Source organism: Tachypleus tridentatus, chromosome 13 (genome assembly GCF_004210375.1).
Source record: "Tachypleus tridentatus isolate NWPU-2018 chromosome 13, ASM421037v1, whole genome shotgun sequence".
Lineage (NCBI taxonomy): Eukaryota > Metazoa > Arthropoda > Merostomata > Xiphosura > Limulidae > Tachypleus > Tachypleus tridentatus.
Window position 1 is genome coordinate 198684876 of NC_134837.1, and position 26224 is coordinate 198711099.

General features: G+C 33.5%; 1 protein-coding gene across 17 annotated transcripts in view; it reads left to right on the forward strand.

The window, feature by feature from the left end:
- The window catches only part of LOC143240925 (transmembrane protein 234 homolog), a 42479-nt gene extending 25562 nt beyond the window's left edge, over positions 1 to 16917 (forward strand). For 7 of the 17 annotated variants that reach the window (XM_076484186.1, XM_076484177.1, XM_076484185.1 and 4 more), the window contains one exon: positions 4102 to 4535. In XM_076484186.1, the coding sequence (XP_076340301.1) occupies positions 4102 to 4229 (128 nt within the window). In that variant the 3' untranslated portion in view covers positions 4230 to 4535. Of the gene's footprint in view, positions 1 to 568; positions 2621 to 4101; positions 4536 to 11695; positions 11777 to 13560; positions 14445 to 15912 lie in introns of those variants that run through there. The other 10 variants (XR_013022050.1, XR_013022052.1, XR_013022054.1 and 7 more) reach the window with 10 other exon arrangements.
- The last annotated feature ends 9307 nt before the right edge of the window (positions 16918 to 26224 follow it).

Here is a 26224-nt window from a genome sequence, read left to right on the forward strand (position 1 = left end):
TGTATTCATTATCATTGGTGCATGTGGGCTTCTAATGCCAAAAATCAGGTTTTGATACCATCGGTGGACACAGAAACAAACAGCTTATTGTGTAGTCTTGCACTTAAGAAGAAACAAACTCAGTGGCACAAAAGTAAATAAAAATATATTACCTTCCTTTGAAAACTGTAACCTGCTTAGTGTAAACCACATAAATTGTAGGTGTTTTTTCTTGTATTCCTCTTAATTTGTTTTTTTTAACCATCTTTAATAAGAGGTGTGTTAAAATGGTATTGCACTTCTTTCTTTTATCTTCCACAAATCACTTGCCCAAGAGGCCTTTAATTTAGTGACAGAACTCATCCGATAGCCTTAAGGAAAGAGAAAAATATTCCTCTGAAATATGGGGGAGATCATTTCCATTTGATGTGATTTTTGTAACAAATGTTAAATTATTGCATTATAATCCTTCACTGTCTTTCAACATTGAATTTCTAACATTTACTAACATATACATATCTGTTATTTGGTTGAAAAATGAAACTGGCTTTGCTTCATTTTGGTATTATATTTCTGTTTCTTTTATCAGCAACATACGTAGGAATGGCTTTCGTGATGGCTGGAGTCATGTGTTGTGTAATGGATCGTGTCTGGACCCAGATGTGAAGGACTTGTCAGTTTATGTGTAATGTGATTTTTGTCTTTAATTTGAGAGTTCAGAATCTGTCTGCCACCGAGAAAGATCTTTAGTGAATATCTGAGTAACTTATGTATCATGGGACAATAATAACTGAGAATTTTAAGATGTCATTTTCTACTAGCATAGTGTTATCGTGGTTAACTGTTGCAACTTATTATATAAGTAGTAGTTTTAACATTGATTAACTATCACAATTTCCTCATGTGAGCATTTTTATTTGTTTACCTGTGTCATTGTTTCCAGTAGGTACATAAGTGGGAACTCACCAGTTTACAGTAACCTACAGGCTGACCATCCAGTATTACTATTGCATCCTTCCATTTTCTCCAGGCATATTGGTCTTTTAGAATAAAAAAAAAAATGTAGAACATTATGGAAAATATTGATCTAGGTAGAATTAAAGACTTGTGATATTATGCTTTTAATTTGAAAAATGGGTGCAAGTTGATTGGTTAGTTGGAAGGAGGTGATGACCATGGTTTGAATCCATCCAATACCACGACATATTCCCAATACTGTAAGTGCACTGTTAGAGTGATTGTCACTCCTTTAATGTGAATGGTGGTGACAGTGTTTTGTTCACTGTCTGTCTTCCTTCTGTCAGTAGACCAAAATTTGGGGCTACAGCAGATGGCCTAAGTAGCTTTGCCATAAGTATAAAAATACAGTTTAAGTAATTCCATATGAAAAACAGCACTTCATGTCTATTAATATTTTGACTTTACCAATCTTGAAACACAAGGTGTTTTTTTTTGGGTGGGTGGGTAGTTAAAATCATGATATAAACTTGGTTATGCATTGTTCTTTAACATTAGTTTTGTGGGTGAACGAAAGCGCTGAGATGGAATGAGATTATGTCTCAATCAGAGTGATGTTGAGTGCTTAAACGTTTAATAGTTGCTTCTGGTCATTTAACTGTGAGTGTCATTAGAGCACAACCAGAGTGTTGTTGGGTGAATAATATTTCTCTTGATTCAGTTTGCTTCAGTTATCTGTTTATGTAATCATAGTTGGCAGTTGAGACCAAAAATAACAAAAAATGTTTGTTTGATTTATTTTTAACTTTAAAGATAAAACAAATTTCTTCGACCAAAATGTTTTGTGATGTCAGATAAGATTGTGTAAATATGTAAGTTATTACAGACATTTATATGTAAATGAGTATAATTCCCGATGTAGCTTAAAGCAATAACTTGAATGAAAAGATTGAGGTCAACGTGTTTAAGTTGGTTTTATACAAACTTTCGTTCCACAGAAGCCAAGACCGTTGTCTCTCGAACGTTTTTCTTAAATTGTTAACTTGTGTTTTTCACTAATGAAATTGCTTTGGTTAAATATCATTGTTGTTATTTTATTGCATATAGTTTACTTTTCAACAAAGTTGTTAGAACATCTTATTACTGGTGATATAGTTTATGTTTCAACAATGCCATTTAACACAGTTGTTAGAACTAGTGATATAGTTTACTCTTGACAACAATGCTTACTAAATAACTAAATATTTGACAGTTAAGACACATTTTACTGCTTATCTATTATATTTTTCTGAGTATATTGTTATCTAAAAGATATATTATAGTTGACTTTTATTTTTAGAAACCTATTTCCAGAGAAACAGTGAAGGATTCTGTTACTCACAATGACCAATTCTTTCAAAAAATGTTCCGTGTATTAGTTCCATAACCTAGTGAAATCACGAAACGATCTCTAACAGTGTTGTTAGTACGGAATATTGTTTTATATTAAGATTCCTGTTATAGAATGTAATTATTTTCATTATAGTACTTTAACAATAGGTGCATTAAAACTACAAATTGGTAGTTTTCCATGTAAATAATTTGTATATTGTAGTATTGACTTCGTGAGTCAATGATTTAATGGCACACAGTGATTTGTGAAAAATGAATTGTAGCAATATCAATAAAAATATGTTTAAAAGTTGCAGCTGTCATAGTGGTTCTGTTCATGTTCTTATTGTGGTGTCAGTTTTTATAGGTCGTTATGTTGTTCGCATGTACTTTAATCATATAGACGTAACTGTTAAACACGTCCGTCGACTATCCCTTTTGTTCTGCCCTCTTGTGTCCAAGTAAGTGAACCTGTATAACCAGTTCTACTGGATACCCTTGACCTTAAACTTGAACTTAAAAATTTGTTTTAATGTCACTCCGATTTTTAGTGTGTTTTTGTTGTTGTTTTAACTAAAATCGAACCAGATAAATTATATAATTAATCCTGAACGTTTAAAACTAGGTGGACACACGTGGTCAGACTCGTTAAGAAGTTGGTACCTGTTGAAGTGGGGATTAACTTAAAAAATAAGAGGGTTTGAAAGAGCCCAGTCAAAGTGCTGTTAACAATTTACAGATACTTTTCGTTCATGGATGATTTCATTGTTGAGTATTCTGTTTGTCGGTTTGGTGACGTGGGAACCTTGTCGAAGGACGATAATATGTAATTTTTTGTAATTAAAACTTTATTTTAACACACACACAATAAAATGTTTAATTAAAGCAGTATTAATGAACCCTAAAGCTGCAGGATATACCAAGTGGAAGAAGTGTGTGTAATCCGTGTGAACATTAATGTGAGGTGGGATGTAAGTTATTCAAATAGGATAAAATGTTAACTGAACAAGTTCGTTGTAGTTACACGAGCCCAGTGTAAACGTTTATTGAATATTACTGGAAGTGTAAATGATTACAGACAGCGCTGTTTCTTCTCCATGAGAAGATATTTGAAAAATGTTAGAAACATTTTACCAAACGCCACCTAGTGGTAGCAGAAAGTTTGATATTCGTATCTGCATGTAGTTTGTGCATAAAAACACCTTTCTATATCTCATTTTGACTTGTGAAATTAAATGGTACCCTGCCTTAGAAAAAGTACACCGTTACCTTACAAAGGGTTAGTCACTTATCTTAGAAATAATGACTCCCACCTTAGAGAGGGTTAGTATACTGTTTGGGAAAGAGTACAGCCGACTTTATACTAGTTGCTAATCGGTACTTTCTCCATTCAACAAAATTATATCTACCATTCATCAACCCACTAAAACTGCTACCAGAGAAACATTGTGTCGTTACAGTATTTTTTTGGAATTTCTTTATTGAGGAACAAGAGAAGATATGTCACGATTCGGTTATTTAATTATATGTATCGTGTTGTCATGAGTTGTGTATATAATGTGTATTGTATTGTCATTGAGTTGTTTATTTAATTATATGTATCGTATTGTCATGAGTTGTTTATATAATGTGTATTGTATTGTCATTGAGTTGTTTATTTAATTATATGTATCGTGTTGTCATGAGTTTGTTTATTTAATGGTATGTATTATGTTGTCATGAGTTGCGTATTTATTGATATGATTCATTTTGCTGTGATCTATCTTGTATAATGAAATGTTTTCTCTTGGTTAGGGAATCCTTTGCGTGTAGTGCTGTACCAATCTTTGCTGTCAAATGAACAGTTGACACGGGAGTTTCCACGCTATTGCTTTTCGAGTTACAGAATTTGTAGTCACCAGATGGGGTCGTTTCAGTATTGATTTATACTTGTGATATAAAAGATTAAAAAGCAATGGTGCAGCGACAGTATAGTCTTGTCTGCAGATTTCGTCTCATTAGATCACAGTTTTGTCAAAAGTATTTTCTTTTGAAGATAATAACAGACGTAAAGTGTCAGATCTCTGCAAAACTTTGCAATGAAAAGAAGGCCGAGGCTCAGAATGAAGATTTGCGTGTAGTGATGTGGAAACAGATTTGTAAATAACAAGAAAAAAAAATGTTATCTTCTGTAATCAGTAAATAACTAGTTTGTGGCATTACTTATATAAATTAGTTGGGAAAAATGTTTATGAAACGAGGGTTAATTACGTGAAAAAAAATATATATATATATATATAATTTACGATGTTCTTTTTATTTGAACCTGACAAACATTGCTTCCTTTAAATGAATACGTTCTTTTAACGTCGCTTGCCCCATTTTCATAGTAAAATTATTCTTAGGTAATTCAAATGTGACCTCTCAGAGGGCGTTCTTAGAGTCGTCGACCGAAAGTATCATCAGTAGGCGGCCTTGGATATGATTTACTACTTTCCATGTATTTTTTTTTCAGATTGTGCGAGTTAACTTACTACGATTATTGTACTGTGAATTTATTAATAGATTTAGGTTTTTATTTATATATATATACGTATACGGCCGGAAGAAAGGAACTTCTCATTTCTGACAGCCTCCAAACACCAGGTGGCTTCTTATCCGTAAAGTTGTTTCTCTGGGAAACAAGCACTGATATCTGCTATGCCAGTACGACACACTATGTCATTTAAGAAACTTATTTCCCAAATATCTAATATTTACTTAATTGTTGAGTGGAGAAGCGATGGTCTGTTATAAACCCCAATTTGTATCTTATCGAAGCCTTCCAAGGTGTGTGTGTGTGAGGAGGAGGGGGGGGGGCACCGTAGTGAATCTGTATATGTAATACTTCCCAGAACGTGTTTACCTGGATCAAAACACAAAGCATTTAGTGTTTGTATATAAACTAGACTTGTATGTTTGACTTTTAGAACTCGACACAGGTTGACTCCCTCGGACATCAACCCCGGGTCAGTTCTACTGGATCTAATCTTATATCTATAGGAGTAAAGGGGGATTAAGCCCTCTTGTTGCAGGTGTTATTATATTCAGAGTTACTGAGGATAAAGTAGTGCCGTAATGATGGGATGTGCATCAAATTTACGTTATCCCATAAGACATGTTTTTGTTATGTTTGACATCAAATATTAGTCTATTATCAGATATATGGTGCTTAGGGAAATTCCTAGGTTCCAATGTTAGATTAAAATACACTGACATCTCATAGCCGCTAGTCAGGACAGTTTTTTATATTAATCTAGAGTAACATACTGTTGTACAAACCAGATACCTTAATTAGGTGATGATTCAAATTCATAAAGAATAAACCATAATTGCCTTATGTCTGGCAGCTATCATAATATGGTGAGATATTGCACAATGGTTGCCATATAAGGTTGGACAGTAAAAATGTAAAGGGTGAGTGTAGTTGGGATTTTTTTGGAGGGTGCACCGAATTATGTTTTGGTGTTTTGCCCCCGGGCTTCAAACACTCTCTCTGTACCACTGGGATACAGTCCTCTTGATGTAGACGCTAGGTGGTTACTTATCTTTAGGTTATAGGAGATAAAGCCATATTGCTTTAGAGAAGGTTACAAAAAATAAATATCCTCTTGATGTAGATGCTAGGTGTTACTTATCTTTAGGTTATAGGAGATAAAGCCCTGTTGCTGCAGATGCTATGCAGTTACATGTATTTGAAACTGATAGAAGCAAAAACCAATAATATTAAATTTGACAACTATGTGTATATCATTACTGTATTGTTAATTTCTAATTCTCAGGAAGTTTAACATTTAGAATGTTTCACAGCCCAATGATTTGTATTCTTGGGCGTATGAAACAATAACTTATTAATTTTAAAGAACCATCGGTGCTTTAGCTTCTTTGGTTTCAAAGAAAAACGTGAGTGAACCCTTACAAGCAAACGAATCGAACTGTATGCATGACCCCTTTCCACATGTATTGACGTTATATATATCCTCAAAATACGAAACAAGACGGCCAGTTTTTTTTCATACGTGATACATTTCACAGATGTGTGATGTGTTATCACTCTGGTCGTCATCTCCTCGTGTATGTTGGTCATAAAACTTGTGAAGAACAGCAGTTTAACTGGCAAGTCTGAAGGATTGTAATTTACTTCTTGAAATCAGGGAAACAGTTTTACCATAATCACAGATACAAGTCTGAGAATATCGCTCTGTTTAACTCGATATTTCCGTGTTGTGTTTATATTATGTCTGAAGTGGGCGTTTGTTTGTCCCGGTAATTGACCAGGAAGATAATATATCATGTGGAATTTGGGAAACATGGAGAAGTGTCGATATGAACCAACTTCCGAGAAAGTTTTGTGGTCTGGAGTCATCACCTTTTCGGAGCTGCCAACTGTAGAATTCAGATGTAGGTGGAGTTAAATGACCTCAAGATTTGGCCTACCCACCGTTACCTGACATATAAGAACACCTACAGAGACGAAGGCAACGTTTAGCTGAGGAATGTGTAAACAAGCTGTATACGTATATAATAATGTTTGGGCGTGGACATGTAAGAAAAAAAATCATTATTAGAAACTTCCTTTGCAACATATATAGCACGAAAATGTCAGTGACAACAGTTTTTAAGTTAACGTTGCTAAAATATAACTTTTATTATGATCTGATCAAAGAAAGCCACCTTTATAGATCAGAAGAACGAGAAATTAACTCAGTATAGCTTTAAGCACCATTCCGACAGTAGGTGCATTTAACGTCTTCTTTCATGACTAAATACGCATATTTCTAAAATATTGGCGCCATTTTATACACTCATCTGGAGTTTCGCTCTCAGTGGTTCGGCGGTAAGTCTGCGGGCTTATGGTGATAAACATTGGTGAGAACAACAGAGAGTTCATTGTGTAGCTTTATACTTAACTACACACAAACAAACCTCTGAAGTCTCATGATGCGTTGTTAAAAACACATTTTAACTCAAGCGAGTACTAGCAATAATGTATTAATTTTTTATATTAATTTTAAGTAAAAAAATTCTAGTCGCGATGTTTTTATGTATTCATACAAGCTCGGTTTGTCTAGATAAACCATGGTTGTATGATTATATTTTATACTTTCCCAACCCATACGGATATTATATTTCCGTGTGTGTCTAAAGAATGATGTCACCTTTCCCGTCACATTTTCCACCTTTCTACTTCCTCTCTAAAGCACACAGTGCTGATATGTTTCAGATATTTTGTTTGTTACAAAGCTATATAAGGGACCGATTGTGCTCACCCTCCATGGCCATCAAAACTTAACTTTTTAACGTTCGAAACCCATTGAATTTCTGTCATATTCGTCGTTTCTGTTTTGCATATGTATCGACAGTTCCTAACGATGCTGCAGTAACGAATTACTGAGATAATGAAGATATCTTGTGTGAATACAGGTCGGTATTCCATTTACAACAGTGGAAATGTCTAGTTAGGAACTGTAGTTTGTGTTAAAATTACATGTACTGCATGCAGTTTTATTAATTAATGTACTTTATTTATATATTTCGTCTTCATCAGTTGTGTATATACCTTCACAGATCATAAGTAAAAAATTATCCAACAAGGAGTTTATGGGGAGCAACAAAACAAAAACTTATAACGACTGGAATGGATTGATTCGTCAATTTGGTACGTTGCTGTGAACGACATTTTCACACTTAATTCCAATAATATTTCACAAGGTTCAACCAGTTTAGGAGACTTAGGCTAGCTCAAAACTGATCCGTTTACTTAGCCAACAAGAAAAATGATTTATTCAAGACAGTTAAATGTTTCCAAACACGAGACGTAACATAATATGACAACGTTAAGTCACAAAGTGAATGCAAAAAATTCAATATATATATATATATATTCTATATTTCTTTGGGCCATCATGCAATTCGAATTGGGGGGGGGATCGCTGTAAGAATACATAAAAATTATTAAAGTCAAGTTCAAGATATTTTCGTTTAAGTTAAGCGTGTGTAATCGGTTTGTTAAGCATATAACACTTCGATGGAGAAACACATTTAATTAAATATTAGTTTATGTTCTCGAAGATTTGACATGTGAATTCGCAGTTTTCAATAAAAACTGTTTTGAAAAGTAGTTCACTGCGTCATATTAAAACAATTTTGAATAGAAACAAAAAGCTCTATATCAAAATGAAGCCTCAACAAATAAGGTTTTCAGTCATACCTGCTATTCAACTGTCACATACTTTAAGCACTTATAGAACGTAGCGAGTATACATGCTTTTACATGCAGACATACCGTTCAAATCGTCACACGCAGAACCTATGAATTCCTGTACGATTGGAGTATCGAAACTGAAAAAAAAACACTGTTCTTGTATAACAGGTGCATTATGGAAAGCAGTCAGGAAGAAGTTGTGTGCTTTGGGCATGACAACATTACAAGGACACCTTTAGCAGTAGAAAGTACGTTGCAGCACTGTTGTCAACATACACGATCACCATATTAGAGCATGACCGAATTATAACGACGCAATAAGGTTCCAAAATCGTTTTTATACAATCTACTTAGACCTCTGTATATCTAGCTAATTGGACTTCTGGTTGAAATGATACCTTCCTGTGACATCATTATGCTGAAAACTTTATTTCCATAACAGTTTGTGAGAAGCTTATAATAGTAACTTTGCGTGAACCGATAATTTATTGGAACATTTCTGTACATATGGTTTTATAATTTATCAGAGTTATGATTGTATTCAAGAGGTCTAGAAATAGAAGAAAAAAAACTTGCGTAGTTTAAGAACGTGATGATAAAAATAAAGAAAATAGGCAAGGTGTATAAGTTTCTCAATTTTGTGATCGTTCACTAAAACAATAGTAATCTAAGAGACGTCGGTTGGTTCTGCCTTCTTATCAACTGAAGGTTGTGCGTAAATAGTCCTTCATGTAGTGTTGCGTGAAAATTTGTAATAAAAACAAACAACTGTGAATAATTAAGAATGAAGTAAATACATATCTTTAAAATTAAAATAAGATGGTTACTTCAGAGAAATTTATATATAACGAAGAATAGGGAACATTATATAATATTATTTTAATAACGTCATTAAATGTTAACAATACTTACTATGTAGAATGTAATAACTGACTTTTTAAAACAATTGAATACTTGTATCTTCAATAAATTGAAATCAAAACTTTACAAGGAAGTGTAAATGTGTTCTCTTTCAGGGTTTATATTTCCTTTCTTGGGCAAAAGTTCTAAACCTAAGTTTACCACGTGCACTGTCGGACAGTTTCTAGTTGCTATATAAGAATAACAGTAATTAAGTCATCTAGATGTTTGTGAAAGATACAAATACACATGATGGACCTTCTTTAAAGTACGATAAGCAAAGAAAGTACAATGTTTAATGGAAAATTCAAAGCGAATATAAAACTTAGATTACCTGAACATGAAATATAGCATTGAAGAAAGATAACAATTCAGTCTTCCTCTTAATGTGTCTTGTTTTTATATATTTTATTACTATTCCGTGTATTGGGTTTCTAATTGGATAAATTGGTTCCATTGTTTAAAACTGTGATGTCAAAGGAAGACTCAATCAAAGTATTCTGATGTGATGTTTCTTGACTCGCCTCGTAATTAAGAGTTGAGGGTTCAGATCCCCATCACACCAAATATGCTCGCCCTTTCAGCCGCGGTGGCGTTGTAATGTTTCGATCAATCCCACTATTCCTTGGTAAAAGAGTATTCCACGAGTTGGAGGTGGATGGTGATGACTAGCTGCTTTCCCTCTAGTCTTATACTGCTAAGTTAAGGACGGCTAGCGCAGATAGCTCTCGTGGAGCTTTCGCGAAATTCAAAACAAATAAAAATAAGAAAAATAAAATCTGTAAAAGTTACAACAATTACCTTGATGATAGGAATATTGGTAAGTTTTGTTTTTTTTACGGTTTCGCTTGGACGCTTATTTTAAGGGATTGGTACAGGGAGGTTGTGTCACGCATGGTTTACAAAGTATTTAATATTTTAATAGATTGATCTTATTCTACTGTCTTCTGATTAAGAAACGTTGACCAACCGTTCAGTTTTAGTGGTGGTAATTGGATTTTATACGTGACCCTCAGTGGTAAGTAGGTGTGCTTATAACGTTAAAAATTGGGTTTCAATACCCGCGATGGAGAGAGTACTTAACAAAGAGCTTATAAAGCTATATAAATATTTATACATTTATTTTGAATGTTTTATTCTTTAGAATAATGTGTGTCCAATGTTTGTCGCCCCACTAGTTTGGCAATATCTCTGAAGACTTATAACACTAAAAAATGGGTTTCGATACCAGTGGTTGACACAGCACAGACAGTCCATTGTGTAGCCTTGTGCTTAACCACGTATATAGCTCTAGAATAAGTTAAACAACTCAACCTTAACAAGCTCTATAGATACAACACGTTAAGACAGCATTGTTTATATTAAAGTTGTAACTCTTATTATATTTGATAATGTTCAATACAATTTCACCAACCTTTCTTTTTCCTTGAGATTTCCCCATAACGAGTTATAAAATTATCCAACACACTGTTTTAAGAAATTTTGAATGTTTTGTTTCCATGTAGCAATTGTTTTTTTTTCTGAAAGAGTATATCATTTCATTTGTATGTTTTAATTGTATATTTGGTAAAAATATTACAGTGTAAATAATTTGTTACTTTGGTAAAAATGTGACAGCGAAAATAATTTGTTTCTTTGGTAAAAATATTACAGTGTAAATGATTTGTTACTTTGGTAAAAATGTGACAGCGAAAATAATTTGTTTCTTTGGTAAAAATATTGCAGTGTGAATAATTTGTTACTTTGGTAAAAATGTGACAGCGAAAATAATTTGTTTCTTTGGTAAAAATATTACAGTGTAAATGATTTGTTACTTTGGTAAAAATGTGACAGCGAAAATAATTTGTTTCTTTGGTAAAAATATTGCAGTGTGAATAATTTGTTACTTTGGTAAAAATATTACAGTGAATAATTTGTTAAAAATATCAAATAATGTAAAAAAATATTAGATTGGTAAAATATTAAATAATGTAAATAAAATATTAGATTGGTAAAATATTAAATAATGTAAATAAAATATTAGATTGGTAAAATATTAAATAATGTAAAAAAATATTAGATTGGTAAAATATTAAATAATGTAAATAAAATATTAGATTGGTAAAATATTAAATAATGTAAATAACATATTAGATTGGTAAAATATTAAATAATGTAAATAAAATTTAGATTGGTAAAATATTAAATAATGTAAATAAAATACTAGATGGAAAATATTAAAAAAAATTAAGTTTTAAGTATTAACAATATTATATGATCATTTAGTAAAGTTTTGACGGTCTGGCTATCTCATACAGCGGTAGTGTTGAACAAAATGCTTCGTCGACACTGGGTGTTACAGAAACGGTATGGCTGACATTCATTCTTCTTTACAGTAGTGATGTTACTGTAGGTCTAGCACATTGACTCTCACCAGTTCAATAAGTCCTGACCTGGCTTGGTGGTTTAAGATCTAGATTCGCAATATGAGGATCGCGGGTTCGAATTTCCCTCAACGAACATGCTCGTCTTTCAGTCGAGAAGGGGGGTTACATGTGACGGTCAATCCCACTATTCGTTGGTAGCACGAGAATTGGCAGTAGATAGTGTTGACTAGTAGCTAACCGCCTTTCCTAGCCGTCTATCGCTTCTACATTGGGAACGACGAGCGCAGATACCCGTCTAGTAGCCTTGCAAGAAATTTAAACAAAACCAATGAATCTGTCTCTCGAAACCTAGACAGAATTGAATATTTACTAAAACATATTCAATTTTAACAGGATTGTTCTTAGAATTTTATTTTATTTTCCTGTTAATCCTTTTTATGGGGGTTACTTAAAATGGAGTATCTTAACCATTTAGGTATCACTGACCGTTTCTCTGCCTCCCAAAACTGTCACGAACAGCTTAAATTCAAGTACAACTAAAAACCGTTACAATTTATAATGTGGTTATTCTGTCAGTTTTGTTGTTGTTTTTCGTGAGTATGTGTGTAAACTCCCACAGACCTGTATGTTGGTTGTGATACGATGCTGGTTGAGAAACACTGGTCCAGAAGATATACAATGAAGCATCAAGGATAAGTTGGAACAAATTGCGACTTACACTCGATATATTTAACAGTTTTCTAGAAGAGTTAGACACGCGAGGAAATCGTTCTCTGTGTGTTCCGTGAGAAGTAAACTATTTAAGGAAAAAGTATGGTTTTGTTTCATTATGTACAGTCCTACTGGTGCAGGATACAACAAGGTGTACCTTGTTATCCAACTTGGAACAGTCGTTCTAATTCCCCCTAAGTTCTCGATTGTAATAGTCTGGAAGAAGTTAATCATATAGCATTACATAAAACATTCCTGACGATAGATACTACTACCTAGCAATATAAAGGTCTTACCGAATGCATATATAAGCAATCCCAGCTCAGTGAACTGCATCATTAAAGATATATACATCAGTACAGATATATGGCCGTTGGGTAGGGACAACAAGAGGTCATTATCACTAACACCATTACCTTTTTTTTTCTAAAAATAAACCACCGCTGTCCCCATTTCTTTATATATAATACCATACTGAGCACCTCTTCAATGTGCTTATTAAAAAGATAATAAAATATAATACGTATGCTGAAGAAGTTCCCGTGAAATGAGTATGTAGCGGAGAAAAAAAAAGTGAAACAATACGGATGCGATATGTCCCGGTTACGTTATCCATTTGGTTTTCTACAAAAGGTTTTTATTTAGTTTATTTTGAATTTCGCGCAAAGCTACACGAGGGCTATCTGCGCTAACCGTCCCTAATTTAGCAGTTTAAGACTAGAGGGAAGATAGTCATCACCACCCACTGCCAACTCTTGGGCTACTCTTTTACTAACGAATAGTGGGACTGATCGTAGCATTATAACGTCCCTACATCTGAAAAGGTGAGCATGTTTGGTGTGAAGGGGATTCAAACCCGCGACCCTTGGATTACGAGTCGAGTGCCTTATCCACCTGGCCATGCCGGGTTCCTACAAAAGGCAGTTTAGTTGAAATTTCTTAATTTTATGCTAATACAATGATAACTTTAGGCTAACAATCAGTTTTATAAACTCGTAACAATAAGCGAAAGTGATTATTTTATTTGTTTTATTTTTATTGGTATTATTTCAGGTTTTAAACTACAACTCTTCCTGGACGAAATAAATACAGAAGGCTGTGTATGTTGCATTAAAACGACTTTGAATATGCAAATCTACAAGTCATCTGATATCCATGGTGGAATGATACATGTCAAAAGTACATTTTGACATTGTTTGGCTTCCGTGGGTATTGTGATACCAATAAAAACTGATCGCTTTGGAGAAGGATAGTGTAACAGCCCTTTCTGAAGTAAAATAATCGTACCTTCAGATCATAAATATTTGTTCATGTCGGGATTTAGAATTTTCAAGATGTGGATATTCCTTGTACTTATATGCAGGGAAAAACAAATGAATATTGATCAACTTGAGGAAGCTGGACTAACCTGAAAAATATATGTAACAAGTCGTGTCCCGACGTGACAAATAAAGTGCAGAGTTTTGTATTAGGTAAGGAATACAAAGATTAGTGATTAAAGCTGTTCATGTAACAATACACAATTTAGTCAAAAAAATAATCACCGTCTGAAAACAACTTCAATAGGGTTTGGATTTACTGAGACAAATTTCCAGCCATACCTGCTGTTTAAATGTCACATACCTCAAGCAGCTATGGCATGCAGTGAGTAGTAATGCTATTCCATGTAAAAAAAAAGTACTAATCAAGTCGTCAGATGCAGTGCCTGTGAATTTCTGTGCAATCGGAGTATCGTAATAGGCACCGAGGAACTGTCGTCTTTGTACACTAGATGGATTATGGAAAGAACGCAGGAAGTTGTGATGAGCCTTTTATATAACAGCCTTATGGTGAACTCTTGCACTGAAAATGCACTACACAGCAGGCCGCTATTGTTAAGGTTCACAGCCATTAGATAGAGCACGACTGATCGTGGCGACATGGATTATAAAGCCATGGTGAGGCTCCAAAATCGTTTTGATATATTGTACTAAATCTCTCTATGTACACAATGAATTATTAAATAGCGCGTATCTTATCTGTTATCAAACTATCTGTACACTAACTTTAAAAATATGCATGTCTTTAAATACTACATTATTTCTATTAGATTCTCACTTCGTTGTTCAATTATACACTAAAACATGTTAACAATGTGTACAATCAACAATATTTTAATCAGTGATGTCGAGAAACCCACTTGTTGAGAAATTTATATGCAAAAACGGCTCGTTTGGGTTGAGAAAATATTTTACATAGAAGAGCGAACAACGTTTCGACCTTCTTCGGTCATCGTCAGGTTCACAAAGAAAGAGGTAACTGACCGGAAGCTGACCACATGTTTGAAAGGGGTTGTGTAACTGTGTGTCGAAATGTAGAGGGCGGTATTAGATGTTTGAATATATAATTTTATTTATTTTATTATATTAATATAGGTATAAAGGCGTTCCTTTATATTGGTTTATTTTGGGTTTAAGTTGTTGTATAAGTAAGGCTTCTTTAATTTTGTGTTTGTTTATGTTTGTTTCTTTATTTAGTATTTGAGTGTTTTCTATATAAATACTAAATGGGAAGAAGAGTTACATCTCTAAATCATTAGTGAACTTACTGACAGATAAACCGCTGACTTGAAACTAGAAACACCATAACCTAAATCAAATTAATTTAATTATTTACTACTGTTTTGTTTTCCTTAGCAAAACCACATAAGGCTATCTACCGTGTCCATTGCAGAGTATCTAACCTTGGACTGTAACATTGTTAGTCCTTAAAATAACAGTTTTCTCGCCGAGGGGGCGCGTCTTTTTTTATATATTTTTATAGCGGTTTTTAATGGTTTTCTTTTCCATAGTTCATGATATGAAGTGTCTTGTGCGCGCGTGTTTTTATTACAACAAAAACCATATCGGGCTATCTGCTGTGTTCACCGAGGGGAAATCAAACCTCTGATTTTATGACTTCAGCGTTGTAAATCCGGAGAATTACGGCTGTCCCAGCGGGGGACACACTAGTGTCTTACCAACACTTTACTTTCTTGCTACAGGGGGAGTACAAATGATACTCCTCTCAACTTCAGTACTTAGTTGAAACATTTACTCAGGAATTCACAAAACTAAACTAACTCCCCAACACAATAATTGAACATTTTCTTTTACGAAGTAAAAAAGAAAAATCTCTTACGTTATGATTTATTTTCAGTTATCCGAGATAAGCTGACATTTTTCAAAAAGTTACCAATAGCCCATTGTTTAGGTTTTCGCTTAACAAGAAATAAAAACTGAAGATAAAACAATGCAAACGTGTAAGTTAAATTGAAAAACGTAGTGTGTGCGTGCGTCCATGTGTTTTTTCTATTATTAGGAACTCTAAAACCATCTCGTACTTTCATTTTGGAAAATAAAGTATGTGTTTGTGTTTTTCTTATAGCAAAGCCACATCAGGCTACCTGCTGAGCCCACCGAGGGGAATCGAACCGCTGATTTGAGCGTTGTAAATCCGTAGACTTACCGCTGTACTAGCGAGGGGTAGAAAAGAAAGAAATGGAACAAATGAATACCTGAAAATTTTACAAATTTGACTGCAGATAGCCTATCATTATTTTATAAAATATGATCAACTTTTTTTCTTTTAAATCTAGGTTTTCTGTCGTTCACCGTATATGTGCAAATCTAGGTTAATAAGATTGCCATCTTAGTGGCAAATACCTCGTGAGAAATCACGAGACCCAGTTTTCTCGACACTCCATTCAGGCTCATGAAAGGTGCGGCAGTGATTTCCGTGTGATCAAGTGTCAGATACTGTTGTATACATTGAAACTTGTTTTAGTAAATAAAAACATTAACTTACACCTTATTTGGCAAATAATTATAGACAACAATATATTGCCAAAGAGACATTTTACTTATTAACACGTTGTGATTAGAAACGTATGATGTAATTACTTTTCAACAAATATGTATATATATAGTTTCTGCCATGTAACTGTGAAAGCATTCGTTTCCAACATCAAAACAACGTTAATAAACCATAACTTTGACCCAAGCAGGTATATGACTCCTATAAACTCCTTATTCGAAATAACTGCTGGATGAATTTTTATTTCCGTAGATAGATGTGAGAACGAAAAACAAACAATTGTTTCTTGATTACACCGTGTGTCTGACAGGAAATTTGGAGAAATATAATTTATCGAAAGTCGCCTGGTGGATTACCTGTTTAACCAATTACGTCAGGGATACAGTAATTTGCTGTGTGTCAGTCAGTAGGCACTAAAATAACGTCACATGAACGATTACTGTTGCAAATTAATGTTGCACGTCTGTAAAACGTGCGCATGCCATGAATCACAAGAATAATGGTGCACTATATAGGCTAGAACATAACATGACATATGAACTTCAAAAGCAAGAAATAAAAATATATTATTCTTAATTTTGGTGTTATTTACTCTTTTTGAAACAGAACACTTTCAGGCACCCTGCGGAATTACTACTACTACTACATGGGTGTGGATTTTAAATGCATGTGTTTACGTATTTTAAATATGCTGCAAAAGAATACATTCCAAAGTACACAAGTTTATGTTCGTTATCATATATTTATTTACGATTATTATATAATTTAATTTATTTTTATTTCCTCACCTAAAGGATCTGATATATCTGACCAACATCACGTTTCACTTGACTCATAAGTCTTAACATTTAATCCGAAATAAATAGTATGAAGGCAGGAACATTTCACAAAAGTATCAATCAATTCTGACATATTTATGCGCGTACAAACTGGTCTCCAACGTATCGTTAATCATTTTAATTTTACCTAGTAAAAATTAATCCGGTATACACAAGTTATTTAATAGGGGTTGTCTCTAAAATGTGGTCCTGTTCACGATAACATTGAGGAAGTTTGTATATTATTCAGTGTATTGATTATTGCACCCATAATGCTCCAAAATCGAGTTCATTCTTATTTTTTTAATGATAATTTATTTAACATTTACTAAATACCATGTAAATACAATATTGTTTTTTATTTAAAACTAGCTGGAGTACCCGTCTCTTGTACGGAAGTTATGGAAAAAGGTTATCTTAGAACATTAAAAGTTGTTGTCCTTATAGGTAATTATTTAAAAACTGCAGAACACAAAGTATATGAAATCACAAATTTGGATGTATTTCCGCACGGACGTAACAAACATTCATACCAGATTTGGTGTAGATCCATTTAAAGGGGGTGAAGTAGTGGTAAACAACGCCCATAAAAACTGCAAAACACAAAATGTTAAACTGAAAATTTGTATGTACCCCTGCATTAACATAATGAACATCCATATCATTTTCGGTGAAGCTTCATCCACGCCCTGGCGAGGTAGTTATATGGATATACAATAGACAGTACTATTATAATTATATAAACACAATTAGAATAGTACAAATCTTAGCGCAACACTACATTAGTTCACGATGTTGAAAAGTAGGTACGCACGAAAAATAGGCCTATATTCATGTTAAAATCGCGTTAAGTGCAAAATATTTTCTACCATATTCGTCTTAACTTTTCTGTTTTGAAATCAAAATCTGAGGTGTGTAAAAATAACAGTTTAGATCTGTCTTTTGTCTCGTGCAAAGTAAGTGAAAAAATGCCTTTAATTTAATTAATATCAAAACCTGTCTGTATTAGGCTGCTGACAAAAGACTAAATATTCTCTGTAACGCTATTTATATATGCAGTATAATACTTTAAAAGTTAATGCTCAAACACCCCATGAGTTCGGTGTAATTTTTAAAGAATATATTTTTAATTATTGTATTCTATTTGTATAGATGAGAAATACAAACAGAGTAAAATTAATTAAACAATATACATTTTCTATCCCCATACTCATTTTACTTTTAGCAACATTGAGAAGCATAACATCATGCCACATGTATTATTTAGCTTTTTTTCGTACATTATCCTTTGAATATTAAATATAGTTCATTTGTTATGTAAGTACTGTTTCATACTGTACAAAAAAAGCTTCCAAAGATAGTGCCTTAGCATTTGATTTACAATATAGAAACGAAACATTTTTAGATGTCGTTCAAACGATTAGTCCTTCAGGTAACGAGTTATCTAAGCTGAAAAAAAAGAAAAACAGGTGTTACGTCACGCTTGATTTCCCGAAATAAAAGGATTTACACAAACCAAAATGTACTTATTCAGATAGAATAGTTCGAATACTATTTGTCCATTACTATCTTATCAAGGGGGCCGTAAGGTCGATTGTCGTAAAACCTTATAAGTGTAGTGAGTATTTGTATAATAAGCCTAGAGTTGTAATGTGGGATCAGTTAGCCTAAATCTAAGTGCTAAAATATATCTTGAAAGCAAATACTTAGATTACATTTTTTAACTGATATCGTTTCTGGATTAGACTGTTTCCTGTTATATTACTAATGTTTAAAAAAAATCTCTATTTAATCAAGGAAACTAAATTAAGAAATCAACAAATATTTTTCCAGTTTTGTGGGTCTGTACCCTTCATTTTACAGTCTCAATCTATAGACTAACAACAATATTTGGTTATACTTTTGTTAAGTTGTTAAGCGACACGTCATAAAAGCTATTGTTGGAACGTGATGTTACCAAAACACACTGGTTTTCCTTTATATTAGGAATTGTTAACCTAATTTTTACCAATAATTATTCTATGAATTCGCCACAAATTCATTTCATGTGTGTAACTTAATTTTGTTTAGCTCACAAAGGAATTTACCGATGCTTGACTATCTAGATTTCACTTTTGTGCCTTTTTTTGTTGTCAAGCTTAATTAATTTATTTCAGTTAACTACGAAATGTGAGGTCAGGGTATATGTACTATGGGGTAAGGTAATAGTACTTGCCCCATACGTTTTGACGGTATATACGCTAATATATGATACGTACTGAAAATTTCCAATACTTTTTAAACTAAAGTTGTTAGAACTTAATTATTCCAGAAATGTGAGGTTATTATTTTAAGTTTATTGCTGTTCCTAAAAAAGTTGTATGTATGAAACGTTGCGCGACATAAGGGAAATCTTTTTATAAAGTTTTCGGTCGTTTCTTCTACACATTATCCATTGTTTTCACTAATAAGTTATTAGAAATACTACTAGTAGTAACTGTTAGGGGGTATAGTAAAAGCTCACGGATCGTTCATGTAAAGCCTAACTAATATTATTCTTAATTTCTTACAAATGTCCTAATGAACTGCGAGTTATTTACATACTTTACCAATTTTGTGCTTAGATTTGTTTGCTCTATTATTGTGTTATAAAGTAGATACATCAGAGTGTAAATTAATAAAGAAATTCGTCAACTATTATCACGTTAACGTGTAAAAAATGATAAAGTAAAAAAAGTGTTAGGCCCGATTTATGTTAAGCATAGTACGTAACATCAGTCTTAAAAATATTGTATTATATCATATTAAAAGTTTAGAGAGCTCACTCAGTTAACCTTTAATAGATTATACATTTTTCTCTCAATGACTGTAGTTAAAATATTAATATTCTATATATTCTCTATTTCTTAAAAATATTCTTAAGTAATTTCGATTTATTTTTAGGATGCAATATTTAACTTCAAACAGTGAATACGTAAAGATATATTAATTAATAAATAATATATATAGAAAGTAGGAGGTTCCTACTCATCGGTTACATAATTATAATCGATATTAAGGACGGTGACTTAGATGTGCAATGACAAATATGCCACGACAGGATTCCATAACTTGAAGGTGAAAATCCGGTGCTAAGAAATTCTCGAATGTCATATACAACCATAACAAGAAACTGTTGTAGGTCCAAGCTCAATGTTCAAATTAGGCCTACATAGTTCTAAACTATTATTAGTTTTCAGCACTCTGTAAAGGTAATATTAACGTTTAATAATGTTGAAGTTGTCAAATTATGTTTTACGCGATGTCTATCGGTGCAAGTAATTTTAAGAAACGACAGAGTTACGAATTTAACATACGGGATATTGTTCAATATCAAAGTGTCCAGCCTCGTATGGTTTATAATTTTTTTACAGGTTACTAGCAACGTTGCCTGGTTTTTCGAAAAGAAACTTATTCTCTCTGTTTTCTTGTTCCGTATTTCGATAGGTAAAACATATTTTGTGAATGTATAAAAACAAAACAAAAAACATACACTTTAGGTTTCATTTCTGAAAATAAACTACGAATCTGTTTTCAATCAGGGCTTCATATAAGAATAAATACGTCCTTATGGAGAATGTTTAGATTACCTTATACTCTTATGAGTGCTCATTTTAGTGAAATAAGCCTAACTCTGTACCCCGTCATCCCTCCGCAAATATTAAATTTTCAAACGTAAATATGTATGTAATATTATGTTGAATTTGTTTCAATGTAAATTTGATAAATTTTTATGGATGTGATATCGTATTCATATTATAACATTAATGTATGGAATGCATTACAAACAAAATGTAATACTGTATTTTATTACGTATTAAAAAAATCCACCACCAGGTATCAAAACACCCGAAGAAAAGAAAGTAGAATAATATATATTTGCTGAAATGACTTTAATCTCATTTCACACAATAAGTATTGTAATGTAAGCCTTTCTTTTCTCACAGCCAATTCATGATAGACAGTTTAACTTTATTTTATACGCTAGGCCTACTGTTTGTTTTTTTACGCACGACATTATAAAGCCGCACATATTTCTTTTGTGTGTGAGTTTAAGTATATGATGCATTCGTAGGTGTATAATTACTAAACTATACGTAAATAGGCCTGTCTGTTCTGATGCTATAAAACAAAAATACAATTTCCAGGTTCAACTCACCTTTTACATGCAAATACTCTAGTACAGCGGTAGGTTTACAGATTTATAACGCTACAATCAGGGGTTCGATTCCCCTCGGTGGGCTCAGCAGATAGCCTGATGTGGCTTTGCTTTAAGATAAAAACACAAAAAATACTCTACCAGTTACGCTGACTTTAATATTACTATACACAGTAATATTATCCTTTAACCTTAGTGTTCTGATATAGTGTTTTATGGCATACGGTATAATTTTATTTTATACGCTAGGCCTAACGCTTGCTTTTTTAGACACAACATTCTAATTCCGCGTACATTTCTTTTCTGTGTAAGGTTAAATATATGATGACTAGTAGATGTATAGTTAATGAACTATCACTAAATAAGCCTTTAATGCTATACTCTAGGTTAAATGTTACACTAAGGCTCCATAAAATTTATTCGTGTAATGTATGTGTTAACGATAAAGTTACCGTTTCAGTAGTAGACAATAGACGCCTATATCAAATAAAACTTGTCGTTTTACGTACGTTGACGTGAGAAAGAGTGACTCGTACAGTGAAGATGGCGGACAAACAAGAAAGCAAGCAAACAGAGATATTTTGAGTTTTATATAGATACTTGCCTATCCGTTGTAATAATACATATTCAGTTTTTGTCTGTTCTTAAAATGCACACGCACCGTAATATCTAAATGCGCATGTGCGCGCACTTAATTTCTATGTATATAAAAAAAAGTAGGATGTAAATATACTTTAGTAGACATTGTTGTATAATAACATATTAAATGTTTATCAAAGGTTTAAAAAAAATCTACCATTCGGGTGTAGAATAAACATAAAGTTTATTTATTACTACTATTAAGTACTGTAAAATTTAGCCCCAACTAAACTACAGCAAAAACGTTTACAAGTTTATTGTGTTATCCCTATCGAATATAGGCCGTACGTAATAAAGGTTTAACTAATATTAGGCCTACGGCAATTAATTGGATTTCAGTGTCTGCGATTAGAAATTTTTGGGTTACTTTAAAAATCTTACATTTAAAGCAGTATTTTGGCAATAAAGATACCAATTTGATCGTAAATATCAGGTCACCCCATAAGTAATGCTTGAAAATTTAATACAGAAAGTGCATCATTATTACTGTCTTTGTAGAAGGCTTTAATGACAAAATTATATAGTAGGGCATGTAAATGTTCAGACAAATAAAAGAAACTAACCGAACCACACTTTTTCAGATCATTAATCAAATAAACCCTTCTGAAGATGGATGTGTTTGAGGAGCCCATTAGGCATATAATGCTTTATGAGTTTACAAAAGGCAATAGTGCAGCAGAAACTGCATAAAACATTCAAGGTGTTTATGGTCCGGAGTCTCTCAATTAAAGAAAGTGTCGAGGGTGGTTTCAGAAGTTCAGATCAGGTGACTACAGCTTAAGTGATGCGCCATGTTCAGGTCGTACTGTTGAGTTTAATGATGACTTGCTGCTGGCTACACTTGATGAAGATTGGGCTGTAACAATTGGAGAACTAGCACAGGAGCTTAATTCAACCCATTCAACAGTTTACCGTCATCTGCAACAATTTGGAAAGGTGTAAACACTTAGAAAATGGGTCCCCATGATTTGGCAGAAGCTGCCCTTAGAGCAAGAGTGGACTTTTGGACTTAACTGCACTCTCGTGAACATAATTCACCTTTTTTGGACAGATTAGTGACTAGAGATGAAATATGCATATGTTATGAAAATGTTAAGTGCTGCAGACAATGACTCAGTGCAGGTAAACTGGTTAAAGCACAAGCATAAATGGACCTCCACCCGAGGAAAGTCCTGTTAAGCGTTTGGTGGGATATTGTTGGTGTGATCCACTCTGAGTTGCTGCCATTCAATGTAACGATTACATCAGACTTATTTATACTGTCAACAGTTAGAGTGCTTGAATGTTGTACTGAAAGAAAAAAAGGCCTGCTTTGATCAATCGTAAAGGTGTTGTGTTATAACAGGATAATGCACAGCAAGAATCACATCTGCAAAGACTGAGGAGCTAGACTAAGAAACCTTCCACATCCTCCTTATTCTCCAGACCTTGCCCCATCTGATTGTCTTCTATTCCGAAGTTTGCTGAACTATCTTGATGGAAAAGAGCTTGAAACACATGAAGATATCAAAACTACCCTCTCTACATTCTCTTCCTCCAAACCCTGCCTGAAATCATTTCTTTTTTTTATGAACCTAAAATCGGACGTTACTTAAGGGATGACCTGATATTTTGCAGGTCTTTACCAGTATAATACCAGCATCTATAAACAACTTTTTATTTTGATTATTTAAATAAAAAGAAAAATAATAAAATAAAAAATTTAAAACTCCAAAAATTAAGTTAATATATAAATTAAATATAAGTTAATTATAAATTAAGTTAACACTGCTAAATTAGGGATGGCCGGTGCAGATGGCCCTCTTGTAGCTTTGCGCGAAATTCAAAACAAATCACTCCAGACTATTAAATATTCTTTGCAATTTTTAACGCAGATATTAGTTAAAATTTATTATTTAAAAAATAAAATTATTAATCTTGAAAAGCAAAGTATCATGCTTTAATAAACACAAAAAACAATAATTACAGTAAATAAGAAGATTTCAATTATATTTATTTTTGTATGAAAGCAATGTAAATAACGTTATTAAATTTTTATCAGTGTATTATTAGATGACGCTGAGGTTAAGGTTTAAGTATGTATGTACAGTTACGACAGAAAGTGTTCATACCCCTGCGTCGTGAGTAGTTTTTTTCCTCATAGCTTAAAAAGTATCACGATTAGGATAATAAAAGTATGGTATATTATAAATATTATACTAACACACATTTACATAAATTTTATGTAAATTAAACGACAATTAAACTGTTTATAAAGAAATAACCAAACATAGGAGGGGCAGAAATTGTTCCTGCGTCTACTTTAATAGTCAGTTGTGTAGCCTTTCAGGTGAATTACTTGGCGCAATCTCTCCTCATAGCCCCATGATCGTTTGACAGTACTCGACTGGTATTTTTTTTCATTCTTCTTTACAGAAGGCCTCCAACTCTTGCAAGTTTTTCGGATGACGCTGATGGACCCTGGTCTTCGACTCATGCCAAACGTTTTCAATTGGGTTGAGATCGGGTGACTGCGATGGCCACTCCAGAACGCTTATATGGTTCCTCTGCAACCAGGATTGCACATATTTCGATGTGTGCTTTGGGTCATTGTTGTGCTGGAAGATCCAACGACGCCCAAGCCGCAAGTTCCGAGCATCATTCTTGATATAAGTGCCTAATATATCAACGTACTCTTCTTTTTTCATGATTCCGTTGACGCGGTGAAGGTTGGCTACACCAGAAGAGCTGAAGGAACCTCATAGCATGATCAAGCCACCTCTGTGTTTAACTGTAGGGACGGTTTTCTTTGGAAGATTTCGTTCCCCCTTCTTACGGAAAATATTGCGAACATCATTGTGGACGAAAAGCTCGATTTTAATCTCGTCTGACCAAAGAATACTCTTCCAATAGGTAAAGGGTTTATCTACATGCTTTCTTGCATACCTCAATGACAGAGACGGCGCTAAATTGCCGGAAGTACAGTTTTTGCTGGCTAAATTTCAATATCTATGAACCCAGTGCCTAGTTCTAGAATGGTATAATGTAGTTTATTCGCTAAACTAAACAAAATTTTTACGGGAATATCAGTTTTTTCACACGTTCTGAACTGTACGAACACTTTCTACTCCTCCTATTTTTGGTTATTTGTTTATAAACAGTTTATTTGTCGTTTAATTTACATAAAACATTATGTAGATGTGTGTTAGTATAATATTTATAATATATCATACGTCTATTAGCGTAATCGTGATACTTTTTACGTTATGAGAAAAAACTACTCGGGACGCAGGGGTACGAACACTTTTTGTCGTAACTGTATATATGATGTGTTCAAAAGTGAACTGTCGTTAGTGTAATGCTAAGTAAGCTAAAACTAAATAAAAATCCTCTTATGTAAAAGAGAAGATGAAATATTTAGCTAAACAAACTTTTCGAACATACAATTTGATAATTAATATAACTACGTGATGTAAGGTTGTTATGTTTATATTTTGAAATGAGTGACAAAACTTGGTTGCCATATACATTTTGTTAAGCACAATAGATTACCTAATTTTAAGTGTTATAATAAGTCAAGCCACCTGTTGAATTGGACACCAGGGGCCTGGCATGGCCTAGCGCGTAAGGCGTGCGACTCGTAATCCGAGGGTCGCGGGTTCGCGCCAAACATGCTCGCCCTCCCAGCCGTGGGGGCGTTATAATGTGACGGTCAATCCCACTATTCGTTGGTAAAAGAGTAGCCCAAGAGTTGGCGGTGGGTGGTGATGACTAGCTGCCTTCCCTCTAGCCTTACACTGCTAAATTAGGGACGGCTAGCACAGATAGCCCTCGAGTAGCTTTGTGCGAAATTACAAAACAAACAAACAATGGCACACCATGACTACAGAGCCGATTTGAAAAAAAAAAAAAATGCTTCCTTCACCTCATGCGACACCTATCTTTGTTTGTTATTTGTTTAAAAATTTAATGTTCATAATTATCCCTTCTTTTTAGCGAAATTACCCCAGCCCTGAGTAATATACTCCTCGCGCGGGGCGAAGGAAAATAGCCTACCATCGACGGCCGAATGTCGTATTGTTAAGTTTCTCTCAGCGAGTATATCGGTTCGGCTGTTTTGTTAAGAACTATCTCACGTGAAAGCGGAATGAAGTGTTTTTATACACTGTTCTTGTTGGGTACATTTTGGAGAACGTAACTGCTATTGAATAAAGTTTGCCCTTTTTTGAAGTTCATTTATAATAAAAAATAATTTAAATTAAACCAAAAG